General features: G+C 46.5%; 1 protein-coding gene across 2 annotated transcripts in view; it reads right to left on the bottom strand.

Annotated features, from left to right (window-relative positions):
• Nucleotides 1–19967, bottom strand: part of EDN3 (endothelin 3) — a 218243-nt gene that overhangs the window by 13819 nt on the left and 184457 nt on the right. The window contains exons 3-4 of one of the 2 annotated variants that reach the window (XM_068264564.1): nt 9307–9465; nt 2808–2909 (exon numbers count right to left, since the gene is read on the bottom strand). In XM_068264564.1, the coding sequence (XP_068120665.1) occupies nt 2840–2909; nt 9307–9465 (229 nt within the window). In that variant the 3' untranslated portion in view covers nt 2808–2839. Of the gene's footprint in view, nt 1–2807; nt 2913–9306; nt 9466–19967 lie in introns of both variants that reach the window. The other variant, XM_068264563.1, reaches the window with a different exon arrangement.

Consider the following 19967-nt stretch of genomic DNA (forward strand, 5'->3'; position numbering starts at 1 on the left):
TTACAGCGCGAGGGGGCGGAGCCAGTCCCCGGCGGAGGATCGCGTGACGAATTACACGATCCCTCCGCCCATGCCCGTACAAGGACCGCCGCCTCTCGTACATGCAGCGGTCCTTGTGGGATCCACTTTCCGGCCGCCCATGTGCAGTTAAAAACTAATAAGACGCCTAAAGCTAGATAAAAAAAAAAAAAGCTTCACTTACCTGGGCTTCTACCAGCCTCCTGCAGCCGCCCTGTGTCCACGCTGGTACTAAACGATCCTCCGCCACAGCTCAGTTTTGCTTTCGGTAACTGAGCCTGCCTCTGGGCGCTGCTTGGGTCTGGCTGCGTGCGTCCTCGTTCCTGCTCCCATCGCCGGGAGCGTTCTGTGCAGGTACAGTAGAGATTTATTCTGATACAGTGCCTGCACAGGATGCTTCCAGCAATGGGATCATGAACAAGGAGGGCTGCGCAGGAGCAGTGGCTAGCGGCAGGCTCAGTTGCCAAAAGCGAAACTGGGGGGACTGGAGAATCGGTGAGTGATGGTGAGGGCACAGGGGGATAGTAGAAGGCCCAGGTAAGTGAAACTTTTTTTTTTGAATATCATTTAAGTATGCTGAAATTGAAGCGAGAGGGATATGGAGGCTCTAATATTTATTTTTTTAAAGAAAATATCTGAGATTTAAAAAAAATAAAATAAAAATCCGATTTACTTACCCGGGACTTCCTCTAGCCCCTGGAAGCCTGTTGGTCCCTCGCCACAGCTCTGCTCCAAACCAGTCTCCTGGGGGTCTCCTTCGTTGCAGCAGTCAACCGGTCAGGGAGCATGCACAGATGCCACTGACCTGGCCAGGCTGCAACGGAGGAGACCCCGGGAGAACGGCTTGGAGCGGAGCTACCACTAGGGACACAGCCTTCCAAGTACTGGAGGAAGTCCCAGGTGGGTCGATCGGATTTAAAAAAAAAAAATCTCAGATGTTTCAGTCAAGCAATACCAGTTGCCTGGCTGTCCTGCTGATCCTCCAACTCTAATACTTTTAGCCATAGCTCCTGAACAAGCATGCAGCAGATCAGGTGTTTATGACATCGCATTGTCAGATCTGACAAGTTTAGCTGCATGCTTGTTTCTGGTGTGATTCAGACACTACTACAGGCCAGTTGGGCTGCCAGGCAACTGGAATTGTTTAAAAGGAAATGCATATGGCAGCCTCTGTTATTCTCACTTCAGATGCCCTTCAAGCTTGAATGTAATCAGTACTGCCTGCTGCTAATAGCTGAATTAATTCTACAGAAGTAATATAATCATCACATTTGCATCCTTTCAAAAATAGTCTTTAAAGGGACCCTGAGCAGTAACTAAAAAAATGAAATCGGAACCTACCTGCAGCTTCCTCCAGTCCCCCATAGCCCACGAGGTCCTCTAGCATCCTCTTCTTCCCTCTCCTGGTCCTGCTGGCGGCTCCGGTAATCCTGCCACTTCAACTGAAGTTGCGCTAATGTGTCCCTGGCGCACACACCCTGCGCGTCCTCGCATTGGTTACCGTAAGAGTTCTGCGCATGCACGGTTCGCTAAAGACTGAACCAGACATGCACCACAGGACTCTTAAGGCGAGATGGTGCACATGGATTACCAGAGCAGTCAGCGGGACTAGGAGAGGGAAGAAAAGTATTCTTAGAGAACTTGTGGGCTACGGGGGGCTGGAGGAAGCAAAAATACTAATTAGTATGCAGGAAGCAGCTGATGCGAGTGCACACGCCGTTGCATGTCCACCATATCGCATATGCACCAGCCATTCACTTTACATCTACTCTCTGCAGATCTTGCAAATTGTTTTTGACCTGACATGCCTTCATCAGGTGAGCTGAGAATGTATACTGACCTCACTGAGAACGTTCGTACCCTGCGGGCAGTGATCGCAGGAGGGACGCAGCACAGGTGAGCTGAGAATGTATACTGACCTCACTGAGAGCGTCCATACCATGCGGGCAGTGATCACAGGAGGGACGCAGCACAGGTGAGCTGAAAATGTATACTGACCTCATTGAGAGCGTCCGTACCCTGCAGGCAGTGATCACAGGAGGGACGCAGCACAGGTGAGCTGAGAATGTATGCTGACCTCACTGAGAGCGGCCATACCCTGCGGGCAGTGATCACAAGGGGGGAGGTCGCAGCACAGGTGAGCAGAGAATGTATACTGACCTCACTGAGAGCGTTCGTACCCTGCGGGGAGTGATCACAGGAGGGACGCAGCACAGGTGAGCAGAGAATGTATACTGACCTCACTGAGAGCGTTCGTACCCTGCGGGGAGTGATCACAGGAGGGACGCAGCACAGGTGAGCTGAGAATGTATGCTGACCTCACTGAGAGCGGCCGTACCCTGCGGGCAGTGATCACAAGGGGGGGGGGGGGGTCGCAGCACAGGTGAGCAGAGAATGTATACTGACCCCACTGAGAGCGTTCGTACCCTGCGGGGAGTGATCACAGGAGGGACGCAGCACAGCTGAGCAGAGAATGTATACTGACCTCACTGAGAGCGTCCATACCCTGCTGGGAGTGGCCACGGGAAAATGGACATGGGGATTAATAATATGAAGCATGTCTTTGTTTGACGTCACTGAGCTGCCCTGTGAATGACCCCATATTGTGCAGAGGGGTTTGGATTGCACCTGCTGACCTGTGTGTGGGGGGGGGGTCTGGCTCTGTTCCTTGGGACAGAGATGAAAGGGCAGAGAGGGGACCCCAGCAGGTGCAGGGCTATCGGGGATGACACAGATACTGTTCATGATGTGCCATGTGTGTGTAATGATCAGGGAGAGATCAATCATACCTGATGTGCTGCAGGCCTCACCCCCGGGGAACTCACACTGCTGAATGCATCCGTCTCTGTTCTATCCTGAGGTCTCGCCGCCGCCTCCTCTGTACTGAAGATCTGCTGGCAGTAACAGAACAACACATCAATGGGATGCAATCCAATTATTATTATATGCAGGAAACCCACAGGCTATACAAAACTAGATAACCCCATCACTGAACAAATTGTCATATTGATTAGAGTCCGATAAAGTACACCTGAAGTGAGAAGGATATGGAGGCTGCCTTACTTATTTACTTTTAAACCATGTGCATTGCCTGGCTGTCCTGCTGATTCTCTGCCTCGAATACATTTAGCCACAGCCCCTGAACAAGCATGCAGCAGATCATGTGCTCTGACTGAAGTGTGACTGGATTAGCTGCATGCTTGTTTCAGGTGTGTGATTTAGACACTACTGCAGCCAGAGAGATCAGCAGGAGTGCAAGGCAACTGGTATTGTTCAACAGGAAATGCATATGGCAGTCTCTGGTGTGAAAATAAAGTCTACACAATCAGTGCAGGCAGCAGAAGTCCAGTAGTCACATAGTCCCCTAGCAAATCCACCCCCTGGGCCTATAAGCCAACTGCCGGGCTCCCCCAGGTCTCCACCCAACCTTGTTTTTGTCCCCAGAGCCCTTGCAGGATTTTCGGCAGGATTGGGAGTCGCCTGTCCAGGCTGCGGCCGGGCATATTATCACTTAATAACGCACAGGGTTATGGAGAAGTGCCCTTGTGGAGATGACAGGAGTGCCCGGCTAATGTAGAGTGTCACACCCGGGACGGGCAAGTCACTAACCCTCTGCCCAAAACTCTACAGGGGCCCCAGCAACAAAAATAAGGGCCTAGTTTGCCCCTATGGAAACACCAGTACAGTCTTCAGGGACATTAAAACTAATGGACCAGCATCCCTAGTGGTATAGACCAGCCTGACTTGTCTAGGGAAAAGAAGTAGCATGGATGAGTCAGGCCAGTCTTGTAGTTTCAGGCAAGTTTTTGGTTATGTGTAAATTTTTGCATGCTCTGCAAACCTGCATAGATTTGCACATGAATGTGAATGTTAATGCAAAAAAAAAAAAAAAAAAAGGTGGTTTCTGCAAAACAGCTGAAGAGTGGGGAAATGAGGACCTGGTAGATGGGGAAAATTAAACTACGTTTTTAGACGATTTGGTGTTTGAAACTTTATTACTGGTATACTTCTCGACCAGAAGACTTGTCAATGGAACAAGCTAAATGTAACCTGCAATTGTCTCCTCGCCTAGTTTACAATCACCAAATATTCTGCCTGCTTGCTTCAAGGCCCATCTCCCTTTCACCCGCCTTTACCTTCTGAACTGTTGAGTGCTAAAGGCCACCAGATTCTCACCATGGAATCCAGCAGAAATTGAATGCCAGGGAGGTTAATAAAGCTAGCTGGTTGATATACCTAGGTGATGTTTTACAAAACATTTGATGGTAATATTTGTTCCTCCTGCAGGGGACAACAGATACGTTTTTGGCAACAACTGCTAGCAAGAATAAACAGAAGCCATGCAGCAGCATTGGGACAGCAGCCATCAGCATTCCAGGTGAGTATAGACTCAGAACCTGGTACTTGCTGCAGAGAGTAGACTAGTAACCGCTGCTGATTAGTGGAAGCTAGAAATGGCTCCCTCTGCTGGAGAATGTTCCTAGGTTTCCCTAATCAGCAGCACAGGAAGAGAAACAATTGCTGGCTTAGGCGAGTATAAAGTCAAATTTTTGGGGGAGAGAGCAGGAGGAGAACATTGTTACATTTTTGGGCCAAAATTGAGTGACTTGTCAATCGGGCTTGCTTGTTTTTCATCTGATATGATAAAATTATCGAATCGGATGGTTGATCGGACCATAAAATTGTAAACTGTATGGCCACTTTAAAGGAAACCAGATATGGTAAAAACAAAACATTTGATACTTACCCGTGGCTTCCTCCAGCCCTATAAGCACCGCTGAGTCCCTTGCCATCCTCCCGCGGTCTGCCGTTCAGCCGCAATCAGCCCCGGTAACTTGCTTAGTCGAGTCAGTCGGGGGGTCTTCTGCGCATGTATGGGCCTCCCGCACATGTGCAGAAGACCTCAACTGACATGACTGAGACAGTTACCGGGGCTGATTGCAGCAAAGTGGAGGATAGCGGGAGGAGGGTGAGGGACTCAGGGGTGCTTATAGGGCTGGAGGAAGCCCCAGGTAAGTATGACGACATGTTCTGTTTTTAATGGCTCTGGGACACTTTAAAGTTTTTTCACTTTTCACTGGATTAATTGAGATGTAATGAAGCAGACTAGTGTTGTACCTTATTTTCTGGTTGAACTCATTAGACAGATTTCCCCCCCCCCCCAACCCAACTAGCTGCTGGTATGTTAGGTACCATTACTAAACTTCTCTAGCTGTTTCCTCATCTGGGCGACCCCCGCAAACAGCCAGGCATGGAAAAGGGGGCAAGATTACCGTATATACTCGCATATAATCTGACCCCCCCCCCCCCCAACTTTTACCTGAAAAGCCAGGAAAAAAATGATTAACCCCCATATAAGCCGGGGGTAGGAAATGCTGGACTGGTGCAGATGGAAATGATCTGATCATTATATTTGTAATACAATGACATTTTATCTGATTGGATTTATATTACCTGTAACAAAGAAATGTTTTTATGTTTAAAGATTACCATATGAAATGATTATGGTGTGTATTTTTCAGAGCAGAGAGGACATTCTGAGTTCAGGTCTGCTTTTAGGATAGTCCTCCTCAGAGCCTCCCCCTCTCCATGCAGCCCCTACTACATGCCCCAAAAGGTAATAACTGCCCCCCCCCCTCCCCATCCCCGAGTGAAGCACCCACCTTAATGTAAAATAAAAATCTACACAATAATGGCCGTGTGATCCCCCCCCCCCCCCCCCCCAGTCATGTGCTCACTGTTTAGTACTGCACATTCAAGCAGGTGGCTGTGTTATCCCCCCAGCGTGCTGCTTGACAAGAATGTCTGGCAGCTTTGATGTGTCCGCTCTTTTTCCCCTGAGTGTCTTCGCAGATGTGTGCATAGTAAAGCTGCTTCATTTGCTTACCGGCGAGCCTCCGACATTCCTCCGTAATTGAAGTCCATAGAGGTCTCGTCTCTATGATACTTGCGTCATGCAAGGCGCCACTAAAAGGCGTCAGAGACGAGACCTCTATGGCCTTCAGTTACGGAGGAATGTCGGCGGCTCGCCGGTAAGCAAATGAAGCCGCTTTACTATGCACACATCTGCAAAGACACTCTGGGGAGAAAGAGATGCAGTGGACACATCAAAGTTGCCAGACATTCATGTCTGGCGGCGCGCTGGGGTGATAACCCGGCCACCTGCTTGAATGTGCAGTACTAAACAGTGAGCACATGACTGGGGGATCACATGGCCATTGTGTAGATTTTTATTTTACATTGCGGTGGGTGCTTAACTATGTGTGTGTGTGTGGGGGGGGGGGGGAGGGAGGAAGAGGGGTCACTACATACATGACTCGCATATAAGCTGACCCCCCAACTTTTGGGACACACGTTGTCCCAAAAATTCGGCTTATATGCGAGTATATACGGTAAGCTAACTTCTTAGGTTTGTTTTGTTTGTCTCAGAATGAATTGGGATTGAGTTACTAGCTGTAAGTTCACATATTTATCAGCAGTCTCCTCTGTGTACATTTCAGGAGGGACACACGTAGGGGGATCCCCCAGATCACCATTTTTCAGGATAATGGTTTTTATACTCTGAAACGAGGAGGATGATAGGAAGCTCCTTTCCCCAGGCACAGACCAGGAGTACAGATAACAAGAACACATACACACAAAGTCATCCGATACTCCTGCGCACCCCCTGGGCGCAGCACGGCTCTGACCATCCATACAAGAATACTGATCAGTCTCACATGTCAGACCTTACCTACAGGACTACACAACGTGACAACTGCTTATTCCAATCCATCTTACCCCCAGAGAGGGCAGAGGGGTTACACTGCAGCATGACTCCCGCTGCTGTCCCCCGATGCTGTCATTATACAGAAGTGGCAGATCTGCCTACATTCATCACGGCTGCTCAGGATAAAGGATGCTAATCGAGACAGCTAGGCGAATCGATCGGTTTTGTAACCATGACGAACTATAAAGGGATACATGAAGCATTCTATGGAAAAGTTCCTTATAAGGAGTAAAAGGAAACTGGATCCAGAACTGCAGGATAAATGCGGACTTTGTTACATTCCGTAGCTCCAGTCACCTATAGGCAGGTGAAATCAGATGATGTTTCAGGTCACATTCATTTAAAAATATAGAATACTTGTCACCCTAAGCAAGAAATTGCCCCCCCCCCCCCCCCCCCCAAAAAAAATGCACACTACAAGAACACATTCAAAACTCCTGTGCTACTTTCTGCCCTTATGCCTCCAGCTGACCCACTATACCTCTTTATGTCTCTGTGTGCCTCCCTCTGTCCTCCCCATGCCACTTTGTCCTCCTGTGCCTCTTTCTATCCCTCTGTGCCCCCTTCTGTCACCTTTGCCTCCTTCTGTTCCCTTTTGCTGTCCCCGTTATGCCTCTCCTTCTGCCTCCCCTCCTTCTGCACTCTCCTAGCCCGGTGTGTAATTGCAATGTACAGCACAGCTGTGCTCTCACCTCTCTGCCAGAATCCAGTGCTGTGTTCCACCTGTCCTCTCACCCTAATGCTCATTTCCTACTGCATGCAGCGAGATTACACACAACAGGAGGAGAGTGAAGAGACAGACAGGATGGTCTCCAGCGGAAAGGTGAGAGCACAGCTTCTGCTGCGTTATAATCTGCATTTACACACTGGGTTGGGGAAGTGCAGGAGGGGGGCAGAAGGAGAGGCACAATGGGGACAGGAGGAGACACAGGTGGGAACAGAAGGGGGCACATAAGGGAATACAAAGAGTCACAGGGAGACAGAAGGAAGGGGGGGGGGGGGGGGGGGGGGTGACAGTGAACTGGAGGCTTCTAACTTACACAATCTCAACCTTGTGATGCAATATTTCCTCTCCAGGGACGGGTGATGCTGCTGCTCTTCAGGCAATGGCGCTTCTGCTGCAGACACACAGCAGAAGCAGGTGAGCGTACCCCCGCAGGCACTGGGGAGGTGCTCCATTTAGGGTGTGGCTTCAGTCTGGGGTGGAGCAGATCAAACCATATGGTCGGACTGTGAAGGAAGAGGGGCAGAGAGTAGAGCTGGTGCTGTTAAGGGGATCTTAATGATCACTCTCCGCAGCACTCCCCAAGACAATGGCGCTCTAGACGAATGACTGGAAAGATTTTGGTCAACAATGGCTCTGCTAAAGCTTTTCAACTGCATTGCTGCTTGTCCCACAATTGACAGACACCTATCTTGGTCGTACAACGTTGCCTCAGTGCTGTAAACCCAATTTTTGCCTTATTAGATTTTTTTCAAATGTAACCCCGAGTCAGGCTCAGAGTAAAAGAAAAAAAAAAAGTTTCTGGAAGTAGGAATGCCGGTGAGGCAAGTCTGTGCCAGGGCTGCTGTAGATCTCTCTGCAGTGTATGTCTTTTTCCTCCTTTTAGGGTCTAAAAGCACATGAAAAAATTGTACCGCTTTTAGATCCTAAAATTAAGAAATAATTATACCGCCAGGGTAAACCATGAGTGAAATAGTTTTTTTTTTTTTTTCGTTTCAAAGTTTTTATTGAAAATTTTTGAAAATTGTACATTAACATTGGACAACAAGAAGGAAGGAGGGTAAAGCTCACATAATACAACGTTTTGTATACAGGGTGATCATAGATATCGAAATGGTCATATATCCTGAGAATTACAAAAGCTTCTGTTCCCAAATTGCCCGAAGTACGTATACGAACGGGGAAACCAGACTATACAAAGGGTCATGGGGAGGGGGTTCGGTCTAGGCCAACCAGCCCGGTGGGGTCAAGGTAGGGGTATAGGGAAGTTGCAACTGCAAGGGGGTAAATGTACCTCAGAAGATTACACCAACTATCTGGGGTATGCCGTGGTAGTGGGAGGGTGTAGGAACCGGCGGGGGAGGAAAAGGTGGAGGGGGGGGGGGGGGGGGGAGGCCTTTGTGGGGAAAAGCCTAGGAGGTCGGCTCAGGCAGTGAGCAAGACCCCTACTATTCAGGAGTAATGCGAGTTAGGGGTAGGGATGCAGCAGAGAAGAAGCAAGAGAAAGAGGGGGGTGAGAGGAGGAGAAGAGCAGAGAAAAGATAGAAGAGAAGAAAGGGTCCATCTCATAGCCTGGTTATCAATGTTTCCTCCATGTTTGGGTGTTCCAGTTAGATCCAAGGTTCCCATATTTTCCCGAAGGATTTATGGGTGTCTCGGAGTATACTTGTGAGTTTTTCATTGACCATATAGGAATGAGTGAAATAGTTTTATTTACTGACAGTACAGCTGACCATACACTATACAATAGTAGTGCCAATTTAGAATTTAATGTAACAGTCTTCAGCTCACTTACCTGTCTGTGGTTTCTGTGCAGAATGTGGCGCAGTGCCGGTCCCGGGAGTCGTCGCACGTGCACCGGAGATGTGGGTCAGGCCTCACCGGGCTCCTCCCCAACGCTCGCTTTTCCCGTACATCTCCATGGTAACTGGAGAGACCCAACGGCACTGTCCTCCTGCGAAGCAGAGGAAGAAAGAGGTGAGGCGCTAATGACTATTTAATCTGTACACGACCAATCGATTGGGGGGGAGGGGTCATGCCTTTTTCCTTCGGTGAATTTAAATTTACATTGCACATTTGTTATTTTTACATAATCCACCAATAAATGTGATGGTATTTACACTGGAGCTGAATATAGAGCATACAGGTGGCCTGATCATACACCGTGCATGCGACGGCCAAACTCATGGCTCTGGAATGATCAGCTGACCAATCACATGCCAGGAATTCTGGCTTGCATGCAAATTGTAAGCAGACTGAAATTGGACCAATCAAATGCACTTCCTGCTGTTTTTGATTGGTCCAGTTCCAGGCTGCATTACATTTACATGCATTTCAAGTGGTGAAGAAGCACTCATTGGCGTAGCGCCTGCGGACGTAACTAACTGGGGGAACAGGACCTGGATGCTATTGGTTGATAGCGTCATGGGACACACGTGACCTGAGAAGGGTTCCCTCACCTTACTGGTCGGCGTTTCTAGCCAGATTCAGTCTTGTTCAACTATTTTGTTGTTTTTTCAAGTTTCTGCCGGATGATTGGTGATTTTGGATGGCAACAAGGAGGAGTTAACATTTATGTAAATAACTGAATGTTTATGGATTCTGGCTGCCCCGTTTTGGATAATCCAGGGATTTCATTTTAATAAAGGTAATGTTTATATGTGACTTAGACCAGTGTAATATACGATGTGGATATTCATAAGTTTATTATATATTTGATATGTTGTGAACAATTGTATTCATTTACCTTGATGGGGGCATGTATCTAGTATTTAAATTGTATGTTCCCCATCAGGTGCGCACATTTGTTTACTGATTTTGATTGGATGTTTGCATGTATATAACTGGATGTCTGAATAAGCAAAGTTTATTATTGTGCAACCTGAGGATGGGCAATAGCCTGAAACAGTGGACTGTTGTGCCCTGCTGTTCTGCTTTTTAAAGGTTTATTATTTTACAATAACTAAGGACTTTTACTGAAGGTGGTGCGGATCATTATGCTTATCTTGTTACATTTACATGCAAGCAGGAATTATTTGCATATAATAGACCATCCCTAATAGTGATAAATGTAAATAAAATAATTTCTATAAACAGGTGTTAATGTTATGATTAACATTTTTAACTGTCCTAACAAAACCCAGCCCCCCCCCTCCCCCGTACACCACACCCACACTAATACTCACCTCAGCCTCACTGCACAGTTTGGTAAGCTAATTTTGTGTGAGCAAGAAGTTTTGAATTAGGATGATATCATTTATTGATCAACTTAAAAGAAAAGCAGTAAGCTTTCAGCTATGCAGCCTTTGTCACACGGTTTTCTTCTTTATACTGTCAGCATTTAGAACACACAGCTTATATGGATTATTTATATACATTGGACATTAACCACTTAAAGGGGAACTTCAGCCTAAACAAACATACTGTCATTAAGTTACATTAGTTATGTTAATTAGAATAGATAGGTAATATAATCTCTTACCCACCCTGTTTTAAAAGAACAGGCAAATGTTTTTGATTCATGGGGGCTGCCATCTTTTTGGTTGAAAGGAGGTGACAAGGAGCAGGAGCCACAGTGCCAACTGTCCTGTGTCCTGATAACCCCTCCCAGCTGCACACACTAGGCTTCAAATGTCAAATTCAAAATGTAAAAAAAAAAAATTGCATCAAAACAGCAGAACAAGAACAAAATCAGAAATCCCATCATGCTTTGCACAGCATCACGGGAAAAAAGCCTGGGCTGTTTTCTTATGTGCAGCTAAAAATGAGGCTTATATAAGAGAAACAAAGTTCTGATGCTGTGAAACTGTTAAAGAAACACCAGGCCTTTTCAGTGCTGCTGATTCGATTTTTAGTCTGGAGGTTCACTTTAAGGACCACGGGGTTTTTTAATGATCGGTGCTGCGCGGGCTCTCCAGCTCACAGCACCGATCAGGAATGTGGCAGGGCGATCAGACTCCCCCCCCCCCCCCCCCCCCCTTTTCCCCACTAGGGGGATGTCCTGCAGGGAGGTTCTGATCGCCGCCGGCTGCCTGTGATTTGCGGCCCCCTCCGCAGCGCTTCCTGGCCTCCTTCCCCTTACCTCTGTCTCCCTTCCCCTATGTGAGGCGCAGGACGGATATCCGTCCTGCGCCGGATAGGATAGGCTTCAGCCTATCAAACGACGGCGATCCCCGGCCAATCAGAGGCCGGGGATCGCCGATCTCCGTCACGACGCTGCTGCGTAGCAGCGCCGTATTGATGTAAACAGCGGGGCTTTCTTCCCCGCGTGTTTACATTACGTGTGCGAGCCGCGATCGGCGGCTCGCACACTGTTCACGGAGACCCTCTCCGTGAACTGGCATGGAAAGCAGTTTCCATGCAAAACCACAAACGACCAGGCGCCGCCTATCCGCGTTAGCTGGTCGTTAAGTGGTTAAAAAGGAGATGCATTGTTCTGCAATAAAAGTCATTGTAACATCAAAAGGGTCACACAGGCATGCCAGCTAATTTAAGACCAAAAGATAAGACCACTTGTTTGATTGAACATCACATTCCACAGACAATGGCCCCTTATGCAGTTAACATTTTCTCCTAGGTGATATTTTTACATATTCTATTTAAAATAACTTCTCAGAACTTTGTAATTGAAGTACCAAAAAGTAGTTTTCTTGCTTGTTGGGGGTTTCAAGGGCATTTTATTGACAAGTTTGAAAATATCACCTAGGAGAAAAAACTCGGGAGAAAAAGTAAATTGCATATGGGCCAATGGGATGAGGAGATATTGTAACCCATGAAAACATAACTTGATCAGGCTATATACAATGTTTTAGGCTAAAGCAAATTGTGGCATTTAAGGCCCTTCTTACCAGCACAAGAAATAAAAAAAAATATAAAAGGATAGTGGGATTTAAAACCCATCATATCTGCACAAGAAATTTGAATCCTTACTTACTCATTCTGGGGAACGGAAGTGGTTAAATACGTCCCTACAAATTTCCATATCTTCTTGCAGGGGTGTAGCTACTAAATCCCTTGCTGCTGCGCAGTCCCACTTGTGCGATCGAGAACACAGGCACACTGGCTCGGCGCAGAAACTGAGCCATGGCGGGGGACTAGATGATCAGTGAGGGACGGCATGGGCACAGGACGTCTGCAGGGGGCTGGTGGAAGCCACAGGTAAGTGATTTTTTTTTTTAATCCCTCGGTTCCCTGTAAGTAATCTTATCGTCACTATATTGATGGGTAGCTTCAAATCGCAACATGAAAGACTTAAGGTGCGTACACACATGCGACTATAGTCGTTTGAAACTATCGTTCCCCGATCGTTTCAAACGATGATCGTTTAAAAAAAGCAACCAACGATCATTAAGTCTAACGACGGACGAGCTAGATTGTTAAAAACGAACGATCTAGCATGGCGGATTTTTACCAACGACGATCGTTTGCAAAAGTAGTACATCGTTGGAAACGGTCGTTCGTACTAGGCTTGACTAGGCGCATTTCGCTATTTCTCCATGAAACTTCTCATTTTTATGCGCAAGCGCAATAGTTGCTTTATGTGATGTAACGTTCATTCTAACGATCAGATCGTTACATTTAAAAACTAACTTTACTTAGGTCGTTCTTTCATCAATTAAAAGTTCGCTCGTCGTTCTCAACGGACGATCGTTGTCGCATGTGTGTACGTAGCATAATAAGAGACAGTTTAACTAAGGATTACAATTTCTTGTGCAGATATAATGGGTTTTAAATACTACTATCCTTATTTTTTTTAATTCTTGTGCCATAATTCTTCAATGTGCTTTAGCCTACAATATACATTGTATGTGGCCTGACCAAGTTATGTTTGAATGAGTTACGATATCTCCTCATCACACTGAGTATGTGGAATGTGATGTTCAGTCAAACAAGTGGTCTTCTCTTTTGGTCATAAATTAACTGCCATGCCTGTGAAACCTTCTTGATGTTGTAATAAAAGCATCCAATGACTTTTATTGCAGAACATTGTATCTCCTAATGCTGGGTACACATGTTGCGACTTCCCACTCAATTCGCGGGATCGATTATTTCCAACATGGTCGATCGGGTTTCGATCGATACAGCCATCGTTTTTGCATACTTAATATGCAAAATCGACGGCTGTATTGATTGAGCGGGAAATCGTAACGCGTGTACCCAGCATTATGTCCAGTGTATATAGTGTGTGTGTCTGACCTAGGCTTCATGAGTGAAAGCTTACTGCTTTTCGTGTAAGTTGGCCAGTAATTAGCATCATCCTGATTCAAAACTTCTTGCTTTTAGGCTCTGTCCACACTTGTCTGTTTTCAGAATGGAACCCGTGGATCTTTGCCTAGTTTTCAAAAAAACGGATCAGTTTTTCAAAATGCTGCCTGGCAAGCCGGAGGGACACACACACACACACACACACACACACGGGTGCCCCCTTCCGCGCTCCCGCTTCAATGAGTTTCTTTTAAAAATAAATCCTGCAGCGAGCGGGGAACTCACTCACTTCCTTGTTCCGCAGCACGCCACTTCCTGCAGTGCCACCCACTGAAGTAGAGGGCGGCAGGAAGTAACGTGGTGAGCGGTGGAACAGGGAAGTGATTGAGTTCCCTGCTCACTAATGGATTTATTTTGAAAGAAACTAGCTGAAGGGGGGACCCAGGAGAGAGGGGGGGTCCAACCCCCCCCCCCCCACCGCTGTGCCCACTGCACCCCTTCCTGCCTGCTACCCCCTCCAGCATGGTGGCTCCCTCCCCACCCACAGATAGTGCTGGGACACTGGAAACTGATCCGTTTCTGTGCCCAAGGCTGTCTGTGTAGAGGGAGATCAGTTTTTGCATTGGTTTTTACTGCCTATCCGGGGGTCCGTGAAAACCCTGCAAATCCAGAGTTTCCGTTCAGTTTTCCAACCCAGATCCCCCGGATTACGCACGGATCAGTTTTTGAAGTGTGTGTGAAGACGGCCGCTATTTTTAACATTGGTATTAACTCACCTTTTCACTCTGGCCTACCACCCCTCACAATTGCTCTAAACCCACAGCTGAACTCTGGTCCCCTACCTCTCGTGCCCCTACCTCTCCCTCTAGATTGTAAGCCTTTGGGCAGGGTCCTCCTCCTTTTGTGTCCTACCTGATCATGCACCTCCATTACTGTGCACCCATGCTATGCATCTGAGTGAACCTAACTTGCCTAATCTCCATGCTTCATCCAGTGACTGACTAAGCATTACCTTGTACTCATACTATGGTGTGTGATCTGGTCTTTCTTGTATTCCTGTATTGTCATATTGCTGTTTGTCACCCCTAAATATTGTCTGTAACATAAATTAATGTCCAGCGCTGTGTAATATGTTGGCGCTTTATAAATACAATTTATAATAATAATATCCGTGGCTCCGATTTTTGGTCCAGAAGTGGATTTATGTACCCAGTACAGTTACAGCCTAACCTCTTCCAGAATTCCTTTGTGGGATAATCACATGGACTGTGTATTCTTCACTGCTGCAGTGAGCAGAAGTGGAGCAGCGCTCCTTTAGAGAGACACCCACTCCCTCCTTCACCCCGGCTGGGAACTCTAAACACAAGCAGGTGTATATGACGGCAGAGATGGATGATGGATAATGGAGAAGACAGACTAAATATTTATTAGCTGCTTCTCAAGACTTCATTGTTCCACCTTTACAAGAGAGCAAGATCACTATGCTTGAGGCCAGAGCAAGCCACCTTCACCTGCCTCATATCTACAGTCCTCTGACGGAAGCCGCCATTACCACCATCACAAGAGAGCTACATGACTAGCACGCTAGATGCAGAAGAGGGAGAGTCCAGTCTGCTGTAGCATGCTAGATACAGAAGAGGGGCAGAACCAGTCTGCTGTAGCGCACTAGATACAGAAAAATAGCAGGACTCATCTGTGCCACATAGCATAGCTCCCAACTGTCCCTCTTTTGGGACAGGTTGACTCTAAAGTGTTTGACTCTAAACTTCATTCCCATCCTTTAAATTGATATATTACGGTAACAATTTTAAAATGTTAATATGAAGGATAATGAACTAAGATAGGAAGAACCAGTGTGGTTTGAATTATAAAACAAAATATTTTTCTTATGGAATCTTTATGGTAGGCGTGATCAGGGGTGTGGCAGAGGCGTGGCTTAAGTGTCCCTCTTATCTCAAAAAGTTGGAAGGTATGCCATAGCACCAGCCTGCTGTAAATATAAGAAATGAACTTCACTCTTCTGTAAGTCAAGAGAATTAAACGATTTGGCCAGAACAAACTGACTTTAAAGGAGAAACAAGTAATGGAACTGACTGGCGCTGGGCCATCCGGGAAATGAGGGGAAGAGGCGGAGCTTGCGGTCTACGGAGGATATATCATTCCTAAATAAAACATATTATACAGATCTCTGTGCCAAGCACCTTGTTCACAGCTGTTCTGAGTTAAACTTCTCTGTGCAGATGTCTGCAACAAGAAACCCCAAGTTACACAAATCCTGTCAGTACATAAGCAATGATCAGAGGTGATTTACTGCCTGGTTCCCAGTGTTTATCCTACAGGAGCCCAAATCCTTCATACAGGGAAGAGCAAGACCGCCGACAGTCACACTTCACACTGGAGAGGGAAGAGTAAGACCTCTGGAGAGAGAAGACCGCTTGTACAGGAAAGAGCAAGGCCTAAGACAGTCACGCTGGAGAGGAAAGACAGCTACACGTGTATCCATATACATGCATGATACGGACACACACACACACACACTTTCCATTCCCATATTACACTGAAAGGGACATATTGGAAGACTGTATTCTTACATAAAGTGTCTTCTTTGGTACAACACAAGCTCTTACCTGGTGTTATAGGTGTTAGTCATCAAACTCACAGGAGCTCACATCTTCTGCAGCACTTTACAGAATACATACTTATGTCACTGACTATCATCAGAGGAGCTCACAATCTGATCAGTATGTTTTCATTTTATTTATGAACTCCAAATATGCAACGCGTTTCGCAGGTTTGATCCCGCTTCATCAGGCAATAACAACAGAGCAATAGCATGTGGTCAGTAGAAGAGCCAGGCACCTCTGTGGTGGAGGTGGAGGGTTGAACCCCCTTTTTTCTCATCTACAGAGAGCGACTTCTTATTCCTGAGTGGGGTCAGGAAAATCTCCCCACCTGCCTTTGCAGTGGTTGCCTAATGGTAACCCTGGTTTGTGAGTATTAATATTTACTCTATCTAGTAACCATTTACCAGTACATATTACACTATTGGGGCTCTTGGTGTTCCTTGTTTTTAAGATTCATACAGTCATTGCCAAAGCAAAGGGAAATGGGGGACATGGAAGTGTTTGGGGTAGGGGTACGGTGGGTACGTTTACAAGTAATTTATTTTCTGAGTAAGTTCCTTTGAGATCCTGGTTTGATTTGGGTATCTATTCTGTAAATTTTTTATTTCTTGTTTGACACGCATCAAAGCCTCTATCCCAGCAAATTTACAACACCACCAGTTTGCCTACCGAACAAATAAATCGACTGAGGATGCCATCTGCTTAGCTCTCCGTACTGCCCTCTCACACCTAGAAAAGCACAACACCTATGTTAGGATGCTCTTGGTTAGCTACAGCTTGGCATTTAACACCATTGTACCTAGCCAGCTGACCAACAAACTATGTCTAGGTCTTGTTCCCTCCATATGTAGCTGGTTATTGGACTTTCTAACAAATTGCCCTCAAGCTGTCATGTTAGAAAAACGCACATCCTCCACCCTTACCCTAAGCACTGGCTTGCCACAGGGCTGTGTTCTAAGTCCTCTCCTCACCCATGACTGCCACCCTATCCAGAATTCAAACATAATTGTTAAGCTTGCAGATTATACGATTTGTCATTGGGTTTATAATCGACAATGAGGAAGCTGCATACAGAGAAGAAGTTAAGAATCTGACTGCATGGGGCGACAACAATCCGTTATTAAAAAGAGACCAAATAGATTATTCTGGCCTTTAGGACCACCAAAAAGATGACTCACATACCGATAATGATAAATGCAAAGGCTGTGGAGAAAGTTTCCATCTTTGAAAGGAAGATCCGCGCTGGAAATATAAAACAAACTGCACTTACCTGGGGCTTCTTCCAGCCCCTGGCAGTCGATCGGTGCCCTCGTAGCAGCTCCTGCGTCTCCCGGTGTCCAGTGATGAAGAAGCCGACCTCACCAGGTCGGCTTCCGGGTCGGCTTCCAGTGCGCTCCACGGCGCGGGTCACGTGGTGTACATGATGTCATCGGGTCTACTGCGCAGGCGCAGCACTACTGTGCCTGCGCAGTAGAGACCCGATGATGTCACCTACACCACGTGACCCGCGCCGTGGAGCGCACTGGAAGCTGACCCAGAAGCCGACCTGGTGAGGTCGGCTTCTTCATCACTGGACACCGGGAGACGCAGGAGCTGCTACGAGGGCACCGATCGACTGCCAGGGGCTGGAAGAAGCCCCAGGTAAGTGCAGTTTGTTTTATATTTCCAGCGCGGATCTTTCCTTTGAGTTTTTGGGAGTCATCATCGTAGAGAACCTGTCCTGGGCTGACAATGCTTTAGCTGTAACTGGCAAAGCACAAGCCCCGCTACTTTTTGAGAAAAATAAGGAGCGCTAACCTTCCACAGAAGCTGCTGGTTCATATCTACAGATTCACTATAGAAAGTGTTCTGACCAACTGCATGATGGCCTGGTACAACAGCTGCACCAAAGTTGCTAGGGTAGCCCTGCAGCGAGTTGATAAAGATTTCTGCTGTTTTAACAGCACTACACTACCATCACTCGAACTCTTGTATAAAAGGTGGCCACTAACGATGCATTTTCTAGTGAAAAATCAAGCAATCAGATCATTCTAATTTTGGTCGACGAAAATCCAATTGCACGACTGTTTTTACGCCAATAATTTTTTTTTAAAATCTGCTGCTAATGTTATCCTATGTGTCTGTGCACACTGGAGCAATGAGGTTTTGTAAAAAACAACCCATAGCATTACATTGGGAAGAGCTTTTGAAACCTAAAAGCTCTTCCCAATGTAATGCTATGTTTTTTTTTTTTACAAAACCTCATTGCTCCAGTGTGCACAGACACATAGGATAACATTAGCAGCAGATTTAAAAACTGAAAATGCTCACAAAAACTCCTCTGGTGTGCACCAGGCCTAATGGAGTGTGCCCATCAACGGAGATTTACAACCAATCCGATCAGAACTATCTGATCATAAGAAAAAAAAATAGAGGAATTATGTAATTCTCCACGCTTCAGATGTCAATTACCGTCGGCTCTAGGTGACCAGAGGGAGGAAAGAGAGGCAGGAGGAACAGAGGTGAAAACAAGCAGGCAGACCATTTATGACGCCACTGAAAGGAGGGGGAAGCAAGAAAAAATGCATCAACAGGACATTTCGGAGGAAAAACTACAGAAAATGTTCTCAGAGTTTGCAGTCTCACTCAAGACCTCCATGACTGAATCGATTGTAACATCAGTGAGGGAGGCCGTATCACAAGAATTAAAACCACTTAAAGGGGCCATAACAGACCTGATGGATAGAATTGAGGCGGTGGAAAACTACAATAAAAAATTGGGCGAAGCAGGGAGAAATCAATCGGATCTGCTTACTAGGCACAGTAAACAACTAATGGAAATGGCAACAAAAATGGACGATCTGGAAAATAGAAGAAGAAGAAATAATATTAAAATTAAGGGAATCCCTTCTTCCTCCCCCACAGCAGAACAAGAAGCATGGGCACAAGATCTTTTCAAGCTTATTACACAATCGGAGGAAAAAATAGAGATGGACAGAATACATAAGATTGGGAAGGAGAGAAAGGCCCCGGGAGACTCAGTTACAGATGTACTTTGTAGAATTTCTTCCTTCAAAAAAAAGAGATACTAACGAAAGCAAGATATCACGGGAACTTGAAATATAAGGTCTGTAATATTGAGCTTTATCAAGATCTGTCATTTAGAACGATCTATAGACGGAGGCTATTAAAACCACTGACTGACAAAATAAGAGAAAAAGGATGGAAATATAAATGGGGATTCCCTCTATCAGTCACAATTATAACAGATAAAGAATCGATCGTGCTGAAGGATGGGGAGGACTTAAAGGGAACCTTAACTGCCGTGGAAAAATAAATTCACTTACCTGGGGGCTTTCCCAAGCCTCCTGCAGCCGTCCTGTGCCCGCGCCGGTCCTTCGGTACCCTCCGGTCTCCCTCCGCCGCTAAGTTTCGTTTTCGGACGACTGCCAGTCGTCCTCGGGCCACTTCCGCATTCCTCGTCGTAAACTGCAGTAAAGCGCGTCCGCATGACGCCAAACGCCTCATGTGCATGACGGCAAACGCGTCATGCGGACGCGCTTTACTGCAGTTTACGACGAGGAATGTGGAAGTGGCCCAAGGACGACTGGCAGTCGTCCGAAAACGAAACTTAGCGGCGGAGGGAGAC

The sequence above is a fragment of the Hyperolius riggenbachi genome, chromosome 12 (genome assembly GCF_040937935.1).
Source record: "Hyperolius riggenbachi isolate aHypRig1 chromosome 12, aHypRig1.pri, whole genome shotgun sequence".
NCBI lineage: Eukaryota > Metazoa > Chordata > Amphibia > Anura > Hyperoliidae > Hyperolius > Hyperolius riggenbachi.